At 38.9% G+C, this 21,703-nt stretch overlaps 1 protein-coding gene across 1 annotated transcript in view; it reads left to right on the top strand.

The window, feature by feature from the left end:
* camta1a (calmodulin binding transcription activator 1a) overlaps positions 1-21,703 on the top strand; it is a 424,467-nt gene that overhangs the window by 186,299 nt on the left and 216,465 nt on the right. The window contains 1 exon segment of the mRNA XM_084099066.1: positions 7,409-7,476. Coding sequence (XP_083955192.1) covers positions 7,409-7,476 — 68 coding nt within the window.

The following is a 21,703-nucleotide window of genomic DNA, read 5'->3' as shown; positions in this document are numbered from 1 at the left end:
GCTATGTTGATTAAATCAGCATGTAATCAAACCAAATCTGAATAGCATGTAATCAAATTAATCTTAATCACATATATTGATATTTGCTGAGCAAAATCATTTAAAGACATTGTATTGATATTGTAGATGAAAGCATGTCCTATCACACGCTTTTCATACACAGACCTTGGCACGGATAGCCAAGGCTGAGCTGTCACATTCAGAGCGGAGATGTTACAGGGGGAGGTGATGCTGCTTTTTTTTTTTTCTCTAAATGATGACATCCCCTCAAAGAGCAGTTTCATTTCCATCCAATGCAGTGGGACCTGGCACTAGCAGCAAAACAATCTTGCTAAGTGCGAACACTTCCCTCCCACAATACATCCTCCTCCTCCACTCAGGCTGCACTGTGGAAACAGAAGGCCGAGATAGAACGGCTGGAGCTCAGCCACTCACTCAGCCCTTGATAGGGAGGATTCAGTGCTGTGAGATGGGGATAATTTGTTTCGAGAGGCCTCGAAGTGTCTGGGACCTGGGAGGTGCACCGCAGGCGAATCAGCATGCCAAGCCAAACATTGACCACCAGCTGGAAAACATCTAAGCTATTCTGGATCAATTCAGAATTGATCTCGGCCCAACTGTATGTATAATGTAGGCTGTTGGGTGGTTAAGACTGGCTGTCTGTCTGACCAGTGCTGGGAAAAAGATATGATCTGCCCACACCCTTTAAAAGCATATTATGGGAAAGGGCAAAGGGCCTTGAAGAGACTTTCAAATGAGCAGAGAGGGTTGCCTCTGTGCAGTAAATGGATTCCATCTTGCCAAGTTACGACCAGATGTATTCAGAGCATGCTGACAGGGCTCTGCGCATCCTACAGACCTGTTTACAGGGTACTCCACGTCCCACTGCTTTCTGTTGAGTCCGCAGGTTGGTGGCCAAAAGTTTTGGAAGAGGGTGAGGCACCGAGCATCATGAGTATTGAATGGTTGTGGCGGGGCATGCACAGAGGAGCTATAATGCAGAGTCGGCTGCGAGTGCCATTCCTGCTCCTCATTTGGGCTGCCCAAGGAGGCTGCATGCAGGGATTAATAGGTGGTTGACTGGAAAGCAAAGCTTTTTAACCCTGCTCAGGGACTCGTAGAACAGAACCACACCACGCCAGCAGATGCCAAGTGCAGCTGTCATGAGTCAGAGTGCTTTTGTTGTTTACGCTCTCTTCTTACTCGCTCCTCTTTCCCCTCTGTGGCCTTCTCCAGCCCTTTGCACTTTCTGGTTGAACTCACATTCCTCTTAAATATTTTCAAACTATCTATCTATCTATCTATCTATCTATCTATCTATCTATCTATCTATCTATCTATCTATCTATCTATCTATGTATTCATCCATCTATCCATCCATCCATCCATCAAAACAAAACAAAAAATGCAACAGTACATAAAACTCACAGAAGCGTATAAAAACATGCTGATCCAACAAAATATCAACTGTTGATGCTGTTTGTTGTTGTTGTTGTAGTCTTTTTGGGCAGTGTGAACTAGTGGAGGTGGACAGTGGAGTTTTCATTGTGTCTGACAACAGGTCAGGAACAAACCTACCCATTTCATTGGTTTAATGCACACTCTCCTGAAGTGTGTAAACTACCTTACAATGATGTGCTTGTTTTTAATGAGCTGTGTGAGAGAAGATGAGCTCCACAGCTTTTTCTCGAGTCCTTGACCTTTTCTCATCCCTGCTGACTCTTGTTCGTCTGTTATACCCTCACACCTCTCCCACTCTCGCTCATTTATCCTCTCATCTCCCCGTTCCCTCCTCAACTGTCCCTCCCTGCATATCACTCTCTCCTATGTCTAATTGCATTTCAATTCGCCCTAAGGGATGCCTGGGTAGTTCAATCCTCTCCCCCGGTTTCCCTCAAATCCATTTGCACCCTGCCCTGGCCAGGTCAGTTTCATGGGTTGCCCTGCAGGAAATATCAGATGACCTTACTTTCCAGTGACAACAAGGTATCATGGGGAATAGAATCAGTTGAGAGGCTCATCCTGCCCCCCATTCCCTCATATCCATCTTCCCCTCCTGCACAGACTTCCTGCTGTCAAGTGTAGAACAAGGTCAGAATCATGTACTGTGTGATACCAAGTACCAAAAGTTTGAGGATACATTATATATGATATATACTGTAGTGCTGGGTAGTAACTGATTACATGTAATCTGGATTACATAATCAGATTCCAAAAATTGTACATGATTACATATTATTCACACAATGGCAGTAAATTTATATTTTATTGATTTGCTCTAATTCTTCTTTTTACTCTTTTAAATGTTCCTTTCTAAAAAATAAAATAAACCATTGTGTTATACCGTTTAGCTTTGACTATATTCACAATAGAGGATGGCCATGTAATTTTCATATAAATAAATTTGTGATGCTTTTAAATTTGGGGACAAAAGCACTTCTTATTTACACCATGTATGAGAGGAGTAATTATGCAAGTTACTAAACACTGTTGATAGAGCATATAGCTGTGAAACACTTCACTAATTATTGATCAAAAATATATTTAAAAACTGGAAAACTTTGAATGTGTAATGCCATTGCTGTTTTCATGTTTATTATTGTTTGAGCCCTTCTGAGGGTTCTCAGTTGGACGATTACAACGTAATGCAGGGATTCGCAAACTTTTTTTTGTCAGACAAACCCCTTTTGGCCTAAAATATTTACTTCGAGACCCCTGAGATTTTTAAGTTAATTTTTCAGTCATTTTACAACACATTTGCATGTTCACAGTTCTCTGATGTCGGATAATTGTGACAGTGACATAGATAAATAAAACATTATTTTTTGTGTTTAATTGTTTAATTTTGATAGTTTTTATTTTCAAATAATTAAGTTATATTCATTTACATTTTATTTTTTAATTAATCATTAGGCCTAGCTTTTCATCAACTCATAATCCCCCTGCAGTTCGTTCATTATCTCCAGTTTGGGAAACCCTGGCATATCGTAATGCTAATGCATTCCGTGAAGATGATCACAAAGAATATTTTCAATTTTCTTTCTCTCTCTTTTTTTATTATTTATTTTATATATATATATATATATATATATATATATATATATATATATATATACACAAACACAATAACTCTATTATTTTACATTTAAATCTAAGTGAGTAATCTAAAAGTAATCAAAAAGTGGTCCGAATACATTACCTAAAATGAGTAGTCGAGATTACGTTACTAACTAGTTTTTGCCATGTAATTTGTAATCATTATAAGACTGCAGTTTGCAAGTAATCTGCCCAATTTGTTTTCTGATTTAATTCAATGTTTACATCAAATTTTGAAAAGTTTAATTGAATTTCAGATTTTCTTAGTATTTTGATTGTCCCTCTTATGCTTTTACAACAGCAGCACTTCAGCTGCATGAACTCCACAAGTTTGTGTTTAACTTAATTATCATTTTATGCAGCATTTCATTTCATTTTGAATCCCAGATTTTCAATTTGGTCTCAGAAGTTTCGACCCCACTGTACTTTATTCTTCACTTTATTCACTATTCAGTCTAATGAATGCATCATCATTTCATACAGTTCTATATAAAGTAAGCAAATATCATGTGTGCTCGCATCTGTTTCTCAAGAACATTTATCTTATACTTTAAAGGCCCTCTGTAACCCATTTACTTACTCCACTATATCTGGGACTTATTTGTGTGTGTTTTTACAGAGTAGAAGACGGCAGAAAGCTTGAAAGTGTGTTTTAGTATAGGAGTCTTTTCAGAGAAGTACAATGAAGTCTGGAAGTGCTTGTGGAAAAAAGTGTGGGTTGAAAGAATGAGGTTGACATATGCACAACCCATGAAAACTCACGCTGTGAATGATGAATCCATTTGATCAAATCACTTTTTTGTTTCAAACTCAGAGACATAGAGACCTTTAATTTAAACAGCCTCAAAGTGCCATGTTAGACTTAATGGAATATTAGTATTCAAATAGAGGAGTTCGTTCCCCTGAGTGTCTATGAGCTTTTTAGTCTCAAATGCTCAATGGCTCATGGGAACATGGAGATGCGTTATGGATGGTATTTAGAGACAAGTGTCTGATGGGTGCTGGAATAATGCCAGATAGATGCCTATCTCTGCTTTTAATGGAATGTCTATTGTTGTTTAAAGTGATCAGCCCTGTCACTTCAGACTTTGAATTTCGATGCTTTCGACGCTTCTCCTTACTCACATCAATCTAAGCGTCAAAAGGTAGAGACGACAAACGTGCACGCCGTGGGTCAGCCAGGGACACAGATACTACTTCTGGAACAAACACCTCATCAAATGTCTGCCAATACAAGCAGCGTCTTGTGCGCAAGAGAAATGTGATGGGAAATGCATTTATCAGAGCTGCTTCTCTGTCTCCTCGTGATTTAAAAAGGAGGGAAGGATTGGGCAAAATTGTGTTTGCTTGCATTATGTTGTTATTGTGTCAATTTTCCACACCAGAAATAAAGGAAGGGAAATACGTGTGTCATATTTTATTTTAAATTGCCAGACGTCTTCTTATGTTCACAGAAGACCCTCTTGCTTTAGCTGTCAGCGGTGACAGTTTGAGTGAAAATTGAGGCCGTTGTTGTCCGGTATCCTATCAGGAAGGCGTTTTCAAAATTGAATCAGAGATGTGTCTCAGAGGTTCTCGTTTACACGTTGCCCTCAGATGGAGACAGAAACGGGAGAGGACATGGGGAAAAAAGGTGGCTGTGTTTCATGTGAGCTAGTTCTCCTTGTAGAGGTGACACCATTTAGCATATTAAGAGCATTTTAAACAGGTGCGGGTAGACACGGTTCTCCGTAATCAGCTTTTCTGATGTAAGCTCCTGATACATGGATTTTACAGACTCTCCAATGTCAAGGTCCTCTTCTCCTTTGTAGTAATGCTAGAATACGGTATGCTAGATGTTGGGTGCATGTTCAGCCAGCTCTGTGGCACATTGCTCTTGGTTTATAAATGTTATTTGCTGGTGTGGTAAATGGTTCAATGATGCGATTTTTTTTATTTTTTTTATTTACTCATACAATGGGGTTGTCAATCAGCACATTACATGTATTCAAAATATAAGAAAAATTTGAAAAGTGGTATAAAAGTTTTTAAAAACCATATTGAAATCAACAGGAATACAAACAGAACATTTTTAAAGATCTATTCTTCTCTTTATCGTGGACACTCTTATATGTCATTGACCCAATATTTAAAGAGCACTTGTAGGACTGGCCAGATTGACAGCTGCTGGCCAGACTTTGATGCACTATCTTGACAACTGCACCAAATCAACTCAAACGAGAACTAGCCGCTTATAAAACCACACAAACTTTGTCTCTCGCAGCTGTTTAATGGCTCTTTGCTTGTTTTTGTTTGTTTTGTTTTTTTTGCCGTAAGGTTATTGCACCTTTATGGCTGATCGGGGGGTTGGAATAATCCTCGACATCTGTTCGGGGAGTGGTTGGGGGGATGCCGACGTTTGCCTTTTATTTACTGGACCGGGCCTCGGCTCATCCCCCCAGCTCTGAGGTCGGCATGTTGACTTTTAATGGGAAAACGATAAAAAAGAATCTCAAATGGGCCTCAAGGTCAATGAAGGAGTTTCGCCCCCAGCTATCTCTATGGCTTGTAAAACAAACATTACTCATGAGCACCGCAGTAAATTAGCACCATGCACCAAAGACTTATTTTATTGAGTATTACTGTTTTAATTGAGTGTTTAATAAGATTAAGTTTTCTTTCCATTCATTTGCAAAACGAGTTAAGTACAAGTGTTGTTAATGCAAAACTTTACAGCATATACAAAATAATTATGTTGTAGCTCATCTGTAGCATTTTCAGTTTGTTAAGCCAGGCAAGAGTGTATTTTTCTTTATGGAGTGGTTGTCTTACTCTTCTCCATGGTCATATTCCACAGCCTCTTCCTCTCGTCCTTCTCTCTTTCCCTCTGGCCCTGATGACAGGAGGGTAGAACGTTAATCAGGACGGCGCTATCTCTCAGACAGCACCCGCAGGCTATCGCCAGCTCTAGTGTTCTCTGTGTGGGCAATGCCAGTCTTGGCACCCTGGTTCCTCGAGGGATGGCCATACTGCCAACTGTGACAGGATTACACCGTAGAGTTACTGACTATAAATATATATTACACTTCCTAAGGACATCTGAATACCATTGTTGAGTAGAATTTGGGCTATTATTGATAGACTTACAGTGTTTAATTAGGTTAGTAAATAAAACCTTGTCAACCTCAGATGCAAGAAGAATATTGAAATTGATTGTAGTGTGATGGATTTACATTATGTAGATTGCTTGGTGTAATGTTCTAGAAAGTAAGCTTATTGATTGACAGTTTTTTTTAATAGTGAGATATTTTGTGAACCACTATTTAAGTGATTTCAATGAGATTAAAAACCAGTTGAATTTGAAAACAGAAAAAAATGACAAATTAAATGACTTGTAATGAAATCAAAGTGGATAACTTTTATGCTGTTATGTTTCTGTGATAAGTCTATTGAATCTGCATGCAGAATTAAATTAAATGAGCCTGAAACTCATACTTCGATAAAAGATAAAAGTAAAGTTTCAATAAACTATTGCTCAGCACTTCAGCAGAAATGCTCTTGAAGTTTCTGTCAGCAATGTTGTGGCAAGTCTTTACAAATCTTTTCTTAAAGTTATTCTGTTTCATCTTAATTTACCCAGAACAACACGTGAAGTTCAAGAAATAATTGGACTCTTGTTTGATAACATCATTTGTGTCCCTCCGTATTCCTGCTGTCTTTGTATGACAAATGCCCTCAGTGTGAAATGAATGGCTGGCTGTCACAGGTAATCATGAGGTTGCTTGTCAGTACTCGGTCTGCTTTCATTTCCCATGATTAGCTTTGTGAAGGAATGATGGGATACGTTTCACTCATCCACTTGTCTCTTTTGTTGGGTGACAGTGATGACTGGGTTAACATCGGTACCAGAAATCACATCATCTGCTGTCATGCTTCTTTTGCATCCCAAGAAACGATTTCTTTTTTGTTACAGCAATCAAAACAACCACTGTAAAAGAGGTATTCATGTCATTCACATCTTCATATAGTATAATGTGAGCTTCAGACAAAGAGGGAGGAAATATGTGCACAAAATGTGCTGAATGCAAGTTTCAAGGCGCTGTTCCCGAGCTTGCGGGAGTGCAATACGGTTTTAAACTGGTTTGTTTTGAACTCATATCTGTGATGGCAATGTTTTTAGACACATTTTTAAAGCTTGTTTTGTCATAATGCCTGTTTAATTGTGTAAATGCACTTTACAGTCCATTCATTTCAGTTTATTCATGTACACATGTTAAAAAGCTGTTGATATTCTGTAACGTCTACCTGTCTTTCTGCCTTCTCTGTTTGACAGGAAATTGCAGCATACTTGATTACATTTGAAAAGCATGAAGAATGGTTGACAACATCCCCTAAAACAAGGTAAGAGTATTTAACATCTAACCATTAGAAAAACCCCTTTCCCCAGAATTCCAGGTTATATCACTGTGATGCTCAAATGAAGCCATTAGCTGGAGATTCCCCCAACGACTCACTTGAGGATTGCCGCTATCTTAAAAGTTGGGTGTTTGATATTGGTGGACATTGATGGCAGTTTCAAAAGGTTTACTTCTTTTAGGAGTTAGCCTTGCAGGTAATGGATTATTAATGTGGACTAATAACTGCAAATAGCCTATTAGCAGAGCTCTTAGCTCGATGCTCTATTCTAATTTCTTCTGTGGGTGCGATGATAATGTGTTCATATCTAACAGCAACTTAAACGTCCTATAATAAATGGATGTGTGAGCTGAAGGTGTCTAACTGTGCAGAAGTAGATGGTAGGTGTTGACTGACATTGAAGAGGGAAAAGTGAGCATGTCTTGTCTATTAGCAAGTGTATGCGTGCATGTACCTTAATCAGTCTGTCATCTTGGTTAATGGCTGATAGCTCACCCTGGGGTCTGAAGCACCTCTGGTGAATCTACATGTTCCCAGGCCCCACAAGAGTAGGATTTGTGTATTTTTAAATAGACTGTCTATACACTTGATTGGCTCTAAGCCAGGCCAGCAGTGGTGGATTTGTGGTGTAATGGACTTGCCACTTATCCAGTGTCAATGATGCTGCTGATACGGATGGTTCAGAGTTAGGCAGGACAGAGGTTGCCATGGCGAGCAGGATTTGGGAGATGAGTTTGTACTGTCACATTAATTTAGCAAACTACTTCATAAATAAGCATACTTATAGTAATTGAGTGAACAAATATGTTAAATTGTCATTTACTCTACAAAATAAATCAATCTTTTTTCTTCTTCTTTTTAAATACTTGATAATATAAGTCAACCAGCTGCATCCATGACTGCAAAATGTGTAATATGCCACATTTTGTCAGTCGCTTTTATTTTTGTAGTGCTGGGCCATGTAGCCTTGCCCATAGTAAAATGTCATTGGTTGAAAATTCTTTTCCACATAGATGGTACATATTAAATATAGTTGATTGTGTTTTTGAAGTAGTTCACTTTCAGTGAGAACAGAAAAAAAAAAATACTGCACTATGGAAATTATGGCACCTGGTTAGGACACAATGTAATAGTTGCTTCTGTCCCCGAGATTAAAACTCACTCCGCACATTCAGTAGATATAACCAGTCATTAAAAAGAGATAAGAGAAAGAAGGTTACTTGAAGGTGGGGGAGATTTTGGGGAAAAATTACATTTCATTTATCCTCCAATGCACAACATCAGGAAACTTATGGTGTAATATTTTAAGAAGCTTATAGTGTGGGCACATTATGTATCTGTGTGTACATGCCAGGGTTTAAGTCTGTGTGTTTCTTCAGTCTGTTTTTCCTAGCCTCAGGTTAAGCCCTCCAGTCTCCTGTTTTAGCCAGTTTGTCGAAACAGAACAGTGCTTTCTCCATCTCCCGCCTGCTTCCAGAAGGAAGTCCCACTTCTCTCCCAATTAGAGAGAGCCGATCTTATACTATTAGACAGCACAGAGTCCTTTCTCCTCAGTGCCAGACACTGGAAACTGCTTTATTCCATTCTGTGCACAGGAAGTGCTGGCCGCCATCGGCACAGAAAAAAAAGAAGCAAAGTTGATGAGGGATCCTGTCATCTTTCATGCTTGTTCATAGTGTATGAAACAGTCTCCTCTCTCTCTCTCTCTCTCTCTCTCTCTCTCTCTCTCTCTCTCTCTCTCTAAATCTCAATTTCTGTCTTTCATCCCACAGCCAACTATAGTGAATTTGTGAGGTTGATTAATTTATATTTTTTTTCTTTAAATTGGGTGATGTTTTAATTTATGTGCTGTTATCTGTTTTCCCTCAAAGTTTTAAATGTGTCCTCTTTAAGCACTGTCTTTATTGGCAATCAGATGGCCAACGTATGGACCATTGCATCACATTGCATTGTTGTTTTTAGTGTTCCACGACCACTGCATTTTTAAGACTTTGTGTCAACTGTCCAGATTTTAAAAAGGCAAGAACATATCTTATATAAACACCCTATTACAGTTGGGTCAATTGAGGCCAGCCTAATTACAGTATACATGGTCTCCTTAAGAAAAATTAGTCAGCCAACAAGCTACTCGTTTTTGAAAGATGTAGTTTTGCACATCCATATTAACAATCCTAATTCATGTGCAAATGGACTTTGAGTACTCCAACTTCCACCCAATTTTTCTCTCTGCCTGTAAGGGACATTGATAATGGCTGGACATAAAGCAAAAGCCAATTATAAGACATTTCCTTGTGTAATTGCTAGAGATGAGCTGAAGAGCACCCCGTCGGCTTTTTATCTCCAACACACAAAAAAGTTAGCCCATGAATAAAGTCTACCTCTCTGCACTTACTCATTACAGCTCTGCGCTGAGTAATGTGTATTATCACTGGCTAAAAGGAAGTTGGGAGGAGTTCTTGTGTGTGCTGTATGCAGTGAAATTTCTCTCCTAATATTATGGTTATTGTTTAAAAAAAAAAAAAAAATTAATTGTTTATTTTCTATTTATCTTTTCAATTTAATCTAGTATTTATTAATAACTGTATCATTGTTAGTTTTTGTTTGTTAAGAGTTTTTATTTTATTTTTTTATTTAGTTTTCATTTTAGTTGTATTACTTTAGAGTCATTTTTATTTAATTCTAGGTAGCTTCGAAATGAAAATTTATGAAAAATGTATTATTTTTCCCCCCAGTTACATTTTATTTCAAATTAAGGTACACCATGTAACTTTTTGCCCTCTAGCATTAAAACAAAAAAACTGCATGCATTTTGTGGAAGAACATTGTTTTGGTTGTGCTTCGGCTCTGCGTGACTATATGGCTGAATGTGGTTCTTTCTCATAACTAAAAAGAGATAGAGAGATTATCCTACTACTCATGAAAGATTCACTACTAGGCTTAAGAGACATAACCAGTTTAGATGGAAAATAATAGACATGGTACATACTTCAAAATAAATTCCTGCACAGCGCTACAGCAACCCATAATGAAATGACCCTTCATAATAGATAATGCTTTATAATGAACTCTGTTAGAGAACTACACATGGGAATTTATCTGTTCAATAAAATACCTAAAATATAAACACTTAAAAAATAGGCTTAACCATTGTGAATCAGGGTAAGACAAAAACACATCTTGAAAGAAGGACTTAATTGGATTAATTTTGAACAAAAAAGTTACATAATTTGCCTCTCACAAAAATGTTTTTTGTTGTTGTTGTTTTCTTTTTAATTGTCTTTAACAATGCTAACACTGCCTACTAACAATTGCGAGTACTGTAGCACCCCATGTCAGGTGGTCTGTAATACCTTGAGAAAACTATTCATTGCTTGGCTTATTTTGATTCGTCGAAGAAGAAAGATGTTTTTTGAACCAGATGTAGGTGCGGAAGAATCTATCAGGGTGTAAATGGGGCCATACTAACTAGCAATCCTTGTAAACACAAGTAAGAAACTGCTTATTGAGCACTTTCATGTTGTCTTTTAAAAGTTTTGCTGAATTTAGAGTTCATAGAGATCTGTTCAGTCATTTTCAACAGTGTACATATGGAGAAATAGGATGGTTTGGTGAATGTTGTTTATCAGCATGTGGTGGTTTTCATTTGGATATTTTTGAAAGAGAAGCAGTAGCAGAAAGAGAGAGAGAGAGAGATGACAGCAGTGCTTTGACTGAAAGGTTTAAAAAAATTCCGGTAGTCAAGGCAGAGTGAATGTCAAGGTTCAAGGGTTACGGGTTAAGCGTTTTTCTTGCAGTATGTCATTTGCTCCTCCTTCTTCCCTTTGGAAGCCAAGAGCTCTGAGGCGCCAGGCTACAGGAACTGACTCAGCCTCTGGGCAGGGCAGGCTGAATAGACAAGGGAGGCAGAGGTCAATGGGCCATGGAGAGTGTAATAGCTAAGCAGTATGCCATGCATGTATGGAGGCGTAGCCCGGGGCTCTGGACTCACACGTATACACAAGCACACACACCTGATCACGTTCAGTCCATACAGAACAAACATGTGAGAATCGGGCAAGAGCTTGTGATAACACAGAATAAATATTCTATTCATATTACCAAAAGATCAGTCACACGAGAGAACCAGAACAAACACACTGTAAGAAAAGACATAATGAAAACACAGTACAAACATGGGAATAAACTGATTTATATATACAGTAATACAAAGAAGTTCTTAGTGATTATTAAGGTTGGCTTTAAAGAATTCAAGGCCAGAGCACCATGATTGATGCATTCGGTTCCTTTAATGAACATTCCCTTTCAGACAGGAAATGCAACAATGGTTAAAATCAATAGGACCGCTTGCACACCGGCCACTGGAACAACACTACAGCTAATTCAGGCCATACCTGTCAAAGCCCAGAAAATCTCCCACAACTCCAGTGCACTGCACTTTAATTTACACTGGCGGCCACCTCCTTTTCCATTTCTATTAAAAGGAGAGCTCTGCATTAAGTGTTAATGAAAACCGGAGCCGCCTTGTGATTTAGGTGAGCTCGGCTGAAGCCCCGCAGCGCTGACTGCGTAAAAAGGGCTGGGATTCACTCCACTTTTTTAACACACATACACACAAAATGGCATGCTCGCTCCCTTTAATGAAAAACTCTTTAGTCTAGACTGGAGAAATAAGATTATTAGTGCTGAACATCAGACGATTGGACATGGACAGCATGATCTTACTTACAATCTCTACAAACATCTTAAAGAGTTATTTCTTTTTTAGTAAAGATGTTTGAATGATTTTATTGATGCTTCTTTTAAGTCACAGTGGAGATCGTTCAGTTTGTTCTGAGTAAACCAAGCTAGCCTTGTCAGCTAGCTCCCTTTAAGTGTCTTTGTTCGTAAGATAATGTGAGTTGGAGTTGGATGATTTATAGACAGACTTGCTTTCAGGACCTAGTTCATTAATGCTTGAGGGTGAGCTGAAGCACCTGTCCTTCACACAGCTTCATGCACGTTCCTGCCTGGCCTCAGGTTTACGTCATATGTCTCTGGAAGGCATCCAACAATACTGTTCTCTCATTATTGCTATCCCACACCTTAGTCCTTGACTGAAAATAGGACAAAGGTACCAGTACTAGAAATGTAGTTTTTACAAGATAGCGGGTGCAAACAGTGAGCGCTTTTGAGGAAGAACTAAACACTGGATTTGCAGGGTTATAGCATCAGATCTTGTTTGTCTGAGGAGCTTAGAAGGAAGCAAACTACCTATTTTTGATCATTATTGTATGCAGCTCTGTTTGTTTTGTTACTGTACAGTACAGTACAATTTTTAAATATCTGTTTGCATTACTATTTTTAGGGTATCCATCTCATTTTGTGCCCAGGGGGGAAAAGGTTAAATTGGTCTGGATCTGGAACAACATTATTGGGTGATTAAATGATGACAGATTTTTTCTACTATTCTTTGCTAGTTTAAGGATATGCTAGTAACCTCGGCTGTCATATACGGTAAGAACTAAATGGGCAAGATAGGATGCCAGTAGTACCAGTGACTGTACCAACTGTTGTTTTACCCAGAAAGTTGGCAAAATGGTCAACATCCATATTAAAGGTGTACCAGGCAACACACTGTGACTTTAGTTAGTGTTCAATGGAGGTATAAAAAAAGAGTCCCATAATCACAGACATTACTATCTGAAAAGGATTACATTTCTCAGAGGCCTCCTGAGTTAGCCAAAAAAAAAAAAAAAAAAAAAAAAATCTGGTCATTTGCTCTGTAAATTTTACAGAGGTTGTGAAAAACCCATTCAGACAGGATTAAAATCACAAAGTATGTCTGTGAAACATGAATGTACCTGACCTTCTCAAAGGAAACTAGTCTAGTCTTGGGCTTATTGGTTAGTCTGTGCTTGAATGTCTTAAGCCTTGTTTATACTTTCGCCTGGCACCGCAGCGCGAGTCTCCGCAGACTGCGCACGCACCTCCCCAAACGGACGAGGCGTTTATACTTGACGCGCTCGCCGTTGTACTATTCTCTGAAACGATAGGGGGCACCTTGAGTAATTGTCCTCTAAACCATCAGGAATCAGCGGTTAGAAGAAGAAGCTATACACACGTGACAATGTTTATTTTAGTACACCACCACCAATACCACACTACAAAAAGAATCGTGTAAAACCCAGTAAACCCTGAGATTATTACTAGTGACAATAAAACAAAATATATGGATATGAGAATGTGTATACAATATAACTAAATTAACAATCTCTTACATATTTTCTAATTTCACTAAACATTTCATTAAGTTTTATGAACATTTGTATTAAACATGGACCAAGCGAAAGCGAAATGGGGTCTTGCCCACCATTGCCCACCGACCGCCCACACCGCAATGACGTCATTTTTGCCGCGCGCACCTTCGCGCTCGTGCGGATGCGTCGAGTATAAACCTAGCTTTATGGCTCTGTAGTGGCTTGTTGTGAAAGCTAAAGTTGTGCTTTCTGGGGCTTCCTACGTAACTATCAAACAATAAGTGTCTCTTTTCTGACGACCTGCAATGACATTGTAGTCTGCCACCCTCATGGCCTCATGCACTACGCCTCTCTTTTTCTCTTTCACTCTGTGTCTTACTGTTTTGCTGCTCCTCCCTTCTCCCTGTCCCAGCATCCACTCCAGCACAGCTCCCAGCAGAGCACTCCAAAAGACACAGCTTTGATTAAAACCTACAGCAGCACCGCCAGTGCAGAGAACAGTCCCGAGCTATGACAACAGAAATGGGCACACAGTCCCAGCCACACTAACAGTAAATTGAATTTGTAACAACTCAAGTAAATGAACACACACTCCACAGCAACACTTAAATTAGTGCACTCTCAGTTGAATGTTTTTATTTGTGGTTGAGCACATTTGTGAAAGTGTGTGTGTCCATTTGTGTTTCCATCTCATCAAGCATCAGTTGAGTGCCACTGTACTCAGCATGTTAGGTGAAACCTTTCTTTAAGGTCTGACCAAGCTCATGCATGATGCTTTGTGGCACCAATGAGCTGGTGCGTGCTTAGAACAGTGAGAGTGCAGGAAAATACAGAATGCATTTGACATGTACGTGTACAAAATGCTTGGCCTAAACATCGCAAGCCTGCAATCCTATTGTATATGCTTGTATTAGATGCAGTAACAAACTTTAGTTCTCAAGGTGGCAAAAAATGTATATATTTATTAAATAAATATTTTATGAAATATAATATAATATGTGCTTGCATGTGTGTGTGTGTGTGTGTGTGTGTACAGTATATTATACATTTCATATATTATATAATATAAAGATATTTTCATCCAAATAAATAAAATATATTATTAAAATGTTGTTATATTGCTTGTAAACAAAACAAGTTCGCCAAATACAGTTATTTTTATAGCTAACTAAATAATATCCAAGAACATGATGATATGAATTATATTATATGAGATATGATATGATATGATATGATATGATATGATATGATATACATCTTGGAAACAAGATACACTTTGGAAAATAACAATGTTTGAAATGTATGTTTTGTAGTGAGAAGCATTCATGTTCATGCACTTGTGTATATGTTTTGAACCAAAATGAAAGAGAGAGAGACAGAGGATGAAAGTGACGAAGCAGGAAGGTGTTTGAGTCTGAAGGCCACAGATATGTCAGCATGGCCTATTAGCCATAACCTCAGTAACCTTCCCCAGGTAGAGTGATTGAAGTTTAGCCAGACTGACGTCAACGCCCCTCATCCATCCACATACCCTGAGAGGACACAATGACCCACAAAAGAGCTGCCAAGCCTGGGGCCTGACCAAGGGCAACCATGCCACCCACTGGCCCCCTGGGCAAGAGCCACTCACAACCTAGAGGAAGATGGGAAAAGAGAGAGAGAGAAGGGTAAAGAGAACGAGGACAGGGGAAAAGACAGACAAGTCAATTGGAGGAGAAAGAGAGTGGATGAAAAATGGAAAGGGGACAGAGAGTGAAGATGATGGAGGGATAAAGCAGAGGAAAATGGAAACATGTCGATAAGAAGAAAGCGAGTGAGTCAAATGGAGATGGGCTGAGTTATGATGGATGTGGTTTAAAGAAGGGAGGGGACATCACACACAGAGTAAAAAGGGAGGGCGAGAGAGAGAGAGTGCAGAAAAATGCAGAACGTCAGTATGGATTGAGATGGAGACTGACAGACTAGAGTCAGTCACATGGTTTAGGGCCTCTTTAGGGAAGCATGTCCTGGCCTGAATCGAGCATGAGCAGCACTGCAAGCATCATGGCTGATTTATATGATCTCCTAAAGGTATAGTTGACAAAAAAAAAAAATCATTTATTCACCCTCATGTCGTTCCAAACCTGTATGCCATTTTTTCTTCTGTGGAATGCTTTTTTTTTGTCCATACTTTGAAAGTCAATGACAAAAACATTTTCAGGAAATCTTCTTTTGCATTTCGCAGAAGTAAGTAAGTCATGCAGAAACAAAGTTTGGAACAACATGAGATTGAGCAAATTATTTTTTCCCAGTCACCTTCAGTAGAGATCAGTATAGCCTGTGTTGCTGAGAGATCAAACTGTTGCCCGCACAGCAGCCACAGGAAATGCCTCAGTATGCCATTTGTCCGTGTGCCAACGGGCAGAGAGCAAAGAGGTTAACCTGAAGAGATTTAGGCACAATTAAAAGAGCATGACCAAGTGTAAACATTAATGCCGGCAGTGTAAGGGGAGGCTCCAGGAAGAGGACCACTGAATGAGGGGATGGTTGAATAATTAAGCTGGAAAGAAAAGTTGATGTCAAGCAGGTGTTCAAGGAGAAAGTGTCAGCCAAGCGGGCCGAAATGGGGAGAAGTGCTGCCACTGCAGTGTAATAATAAAGACTTAATTAAATTAGTGCTTCTGCACCGGTGCACAGCACACTGGCGGCCTGTCAGCTCCAAACAGCCCCTGTACTGTTCTTCAGACATGGTGGCACATTCACCCAAATACACACACATGCACAATAGCATAGCTAAATGATGATACTCCTCCAGAATCCCCCAGTATCTCTCAATCCCTGCTCCTCCTGGTTTCATATACTGCCGTCTTAGCTACCTCAGCCCACTTTGTCTACTATTTCTCTGATTGTTTTGCAGTGCTGGGTATTTCCATGTGAAAGGTGTCACAAATGTGATACTCTCAATTATCTTATAAAGCAATGAGATTAAATGGAGACATGTCCAGCCTTTTAGATGATTCTCCTGAGAAAGGAGAATATATATTTTTTTTAATTATTTTTACTAAAGAAATATTTGTTTGTGCTCATACAACAGAATTTGTGGTATAATGTTTTAATAAATTGTTTTTACCCCTTTAGTTTTCCTGTTTCCAATTTTAGGGTTTATGGCATTGTGTTGTTATGGGGAACAAAAGTTGTAAAATTGGATATAACTTTGTGCAGTAAAGGTTAGTAAGCAACGTTTTCAGGCTAAAATCATATTAACACACATTGTTTACATCCTGTTGCTATTGTAACTTTTACAGCCCCCTTCACTCCCATTATATCCCTCTTTTTTTTTAAGAAAAGAAAGAGACAAGTGTTGCAGTATTGTTGCAGTAATCAAAATTAAGCCACAAATGCTGTTGATTGAGCTTAAAGGAACACTCCGACTTTTTGGGACTTTAGCTTATTCACAGTATCCCCCAGAGTTAGATAAGTCCATACATACCTTTTTCATTTCTGTGTGTTCTGTAAGTGTTATTTGACGCACCCACCGCTAGCCTAGCTTAGCACAAAGACTGGATGTAAATGGATAATGGTAGCATACTAATCCCAATAAGTGACAAAATAATGCAAACATTTTCCTATTTACATGTTGTGATCTGTATAGTCACAGCGTGTACAAATAACAAGGCTATATGAGACAGAGACCATTTTTAATCGTATAAATACTGGGAACTATATTCTCACTAGGCGTAGGAGCACAGCTAATGTTACTTGGGCGGAGTGATTAGCGCAGCACACGAGACGCCCTGTGGTGAGGAGCAGAGAGTTCGCTCAGAACCTGTAAACAGCATCACGAAGTATTTCGTTTGCTCTGAACATTTTACTATAGACGACTATTTTGAAAAAATGCAAGTTGCCACACGGACCATGAACGAGTGCTAAAGGATACAGCCATCCCATCGATAATAAAGACAGGACAAATTGGATCACCTGTTGCTGCGGTAAGTGTTCCGTGATGTTTTGAGATGACTAACATTAGCCATACTGTAACAGTGCCATGCTAATGTAATGTAACCTTAGTAGTGACACTATTACGTGAATAGGGGCTCCGTGTATCCCCTTTATTGTTATTATTGTGTTGTCATGAACACACTTGTATGCAATGGCTATACTACAATTTAATTGAACTATGAATGATCATTATAACAAAATCACTTACTTGGTGGACAGCTGACCATTAGGTTCACTCGGCATGGGGCGTTTCTTCCAGTTGATCTTGTCACAATGGGAAAAAAACGACAACTGCCGGGTGTATTAGGGCAGAGAAATCTTCCGTGGTAGTGACGTAAATATTTTGATTGTCATCAAGCCTTGACATTGATGGCAATACCCGGTCCCATTCATTACAACAAAGGCACTCGGTTTCTGTCGGTATAGGTTGGCATGTTCCACATTTACACCACCAGTCCGTGTTCGTTCTGATTCTCCCTTCGTTATCAATCTGTTTGGCATCTTGTCTTACAACTTCCAAAGTTTGTAACTCCACGTCTGTGTATTCTGGCTCAAAACTATGGTTCTGGATCTTGGTTTGATACACAGTAAAATTCCTCTGACAATTCCTCAAAGTCAGCCATGATCACGAGTCACGTCTAGCTAGTCACGTTTGTTTTGTTTACGGAACCATCAACAGGGCGTCTCGTGTGAATCACTCCGCCCAAGTAGCTGTGCTCCTACGCCTAGTGAGAATATAGTTCCCAGTATTTATACGATTAAAAATGGTCTCTGTCTCATATAGCCTTGTTATTTGTACACGCTGTGACTATACAGATCACAACATGTAAATAGGAAAATGTTTGCATTATTTTGTCACTTATTGGGATTAGTATGCTACCATTATCCATTTACATCCAGTCTTTGTGCTAAGCTAGGCTAGCGGTGGGTGCGTCAAATAACACTTACAGAACGCACAGAAATGAAAAAGGTATGTATGGACTTATCTAACTCTGGGGGATACTGTGAATAAGCTAAAGTCCCAAAAAGTCGGAGTGTTCCTTTAACTTGTACTGAACACAGAATATCAATTCCTTTAATTGATTTATTTATACACGTATATATCATGTTGGATGAAAGGTGCTGGATCTGTGGGTGTCGTAGAGGCAGTGTCCCAGCAGGCTGTCTCCTGGCACGGTAGAACTGGAAATGATCAGTCCTGCTCCATCTGAAAGAGAGTGGATGGGAAGCCAGGCTTGAGGGTGTTGTCTTTGCATTACGTAAGGAGAATGGTAGAAAAATAGGACCTGGGTATGTTCCAGGGAGCTTCGTGAGTAACCTGCCCCACCACACTTCAGTGCCACACACAGACATCGGTCCTGTTCCATCTGCAGGTCTCCAGCGGGGTGGAGTGGCACAGGAAGAACACAGCGTGCCTGTGTGTGTGTGTGTGTGTGTGTGTGTGTGACTCTCTGTATATACACAGAGCAACAGGATGTTATTATAACACACATACACAAATACTTAGCATGCATGTTATACATGTATGTTCAGGGTCCAAATTGTACTTTTTGTACACACACCTGCATTTGTTATTCTGAATAATTAAATTAAATTCATAATTAAATATTACATTTTGCAGTAACTTTATTAACATTTCTGTACCTATGATAATGGAATTATTTACCTGTATTTTCCTGGGTCAAAAATGGTCTTCGGTGGATAAACACAGTCATCTGCACAAAGTACAAAGACGAGTACTGACAATAAATAATTATATTATATATATATATATATATATTATATATTATAATTAACCAACAGTAATTCTGGATTGCGTCCACCAACAAGTAAATAGGAAATAAGCGAATCAGAACACTGCGCGCCAAACCAGCAGTATGTGCGCAAGTGTGAACCACTAGTGTTTATGTCTCACTCTGGATCTGCCACTGCATCACATTTCTCTCTGCGTGGCGTGGAGTGTCCATTTTTATGTCGGCTCTCATGTTAACTGGTTAGAGCTTGTGTTAGAGCACAATGCCTGCGTGACACACACACTTCTCGAGCCGCGCCGAAACCGCGTGCTAGAAATAGAACCGCAACCGACGCCTATTTTTCACGCGACACGCAAGAGTGTTGGAAGTTTTCAGACAAAATAGAAGGCGCAAATACATATTAATAAATTACATTTTGATGCTTGAAAGTCTCTCGGTTTTGACAAATGCAAATATAATTGTAATTTAAAAAATAGGCCTAATTATCGATTTTCAAATATTGCCCCTGTCAATAGGCCTACAGAACGAAATATTCTGTAGCCTATTTTGCCGTCAATACTGCCGACGTTGTCTTTGCTGTATCAGGCTATACATATTATGTTTAACATCCAAAATGTAGATGGTCTGTCGGCGCACAGAGCCACGCAGTCGCAGACAGCACATGAAATTCGTGAACACCGAATTCCCTTTTCTTTCTTATCTATTTGTGTTTGAACAGACACATGCACGAAAAAATAAGCCAGTGTCCGTCTCAACGAGTTTCCCCGTAAACGCAGTCAAAATAAAACGGATGCGTGTCAGTACCGGTATTAGATACGTGCATTCGTCTTAAAGGGACAGCACCCAATATACCTGCAGCTGTTTGTCACCAAAGTTAATCAAACAACAAAAGAGAAAGAGAAAAATCACGTTTTGTCAAAAGATAAACTGTATTAATACTTAATACAGTTAATTTACCTTTAATTTCTCGTGTATTTGTGTTTTATTGTATTTATATTTGTATTTTGTTTATTAGTTTCTATGCAGATGCACTAGGCCTAACCTACACAATTACCCCAATCATCCTAGAATTATTAATTCTTTACAAAAAGAGCTATTCAAATCATCAGGTGAAATTGTTTTCAGGAAGTAGCAGTAAAGCAAGAAGAAGAAGTGCAAGATAGTTTTTCTAAATTTCATTTGACTCTATGTGCCTATAGGGGTAGGTTGGGGATGGTGGCAATGTAGTATCTGGATATTTGCCGCGGGACGAGGGCTTCGATTACCTCTCTCTTTTTTGACCATACATGCGTTTGCACCCCTGATAAATGCAAAGAAACGGTTTGCAATATTAACTCATCTCATCCTATTTATTCATTATATAAAAAATAATCACTGTCAGGACAGGTCATAAAACAAACTATTTTATACTTAAATATCTGTAAATTTAAGTTTAAGAGTGACTGATTTGAAAAGTGAATAACAAAGAAAAAGTGGAAGGATTATTAATTTGCATTTACTGTACACTCCAAGACAATGCACAGATCATTTGACACGGTATCAGAATGTTTTGTTCCATATGTTGCTATGGTTATCATTGTCAATTGGATCCAATCGTGCATTTAAATACGGTTGTCAATCCACAAACTTTGCAATGTGTAGTTAGCAGCATGAAAAATATATATTATATACCGAAAGTGAGCAAATATCACTGCCATTATAATCACTGAAGCTGTCAATTACAACGTGAAGTGCACAAAGCTGAAAACTCCCGTTATAATCAATGAAGCTGTGCAATGAATCTCTCATTGACATCATGTTTACTTTATGAAAGGATTCGCGCTGAACAAAAATGCTGTGTTAAGCGAATTCTGACTAACTTATACACTTCTGATTGGCCATTGCATTCACATACTCAACAGATATGTCTGTGATTAGCTATAAACTCAACGCTGCAAAAACATGTTTTAAATGCAAACCTTTGATGTTCTTCACAGAGCACTTATACAAACACTCACGGGAGCATTTTAAAGCAGCCGGCTACCAGTACTGCAGAACGGCAGGATTTGTTACATTAAATTATCTTTGGTGGGACAAAGATTCATTTTGGCAAATTAAGATTTTTAATGTTTTTTGAAAGAAGAATCTTATGCTAAGGCAGCATTTATTCATTTATTATTTATTTTAATTATTTATTTATTACTTTTCAGCAACCATTACTCCAGTCTTCAGTGTCATATGATCCTTCAGAAATCATCTGATTTG

This window comes from Abramis brama (genome assembly GCF_963993115.1).
Source record: "Abramis brama genome assembly, chromosome: 22".
NCBI classification, from domain to species: Eukaryota; Metazoa; Chordata; class Actinopteri; order Cypriniformes; family Leuciscidae; genus Abramis; species Abramis brama.
The sequence above is the reverse complement of the archived record's forward strand: the minus strand, read 5'-3'. Positions and strand labels throughout refer to the sequence as shown.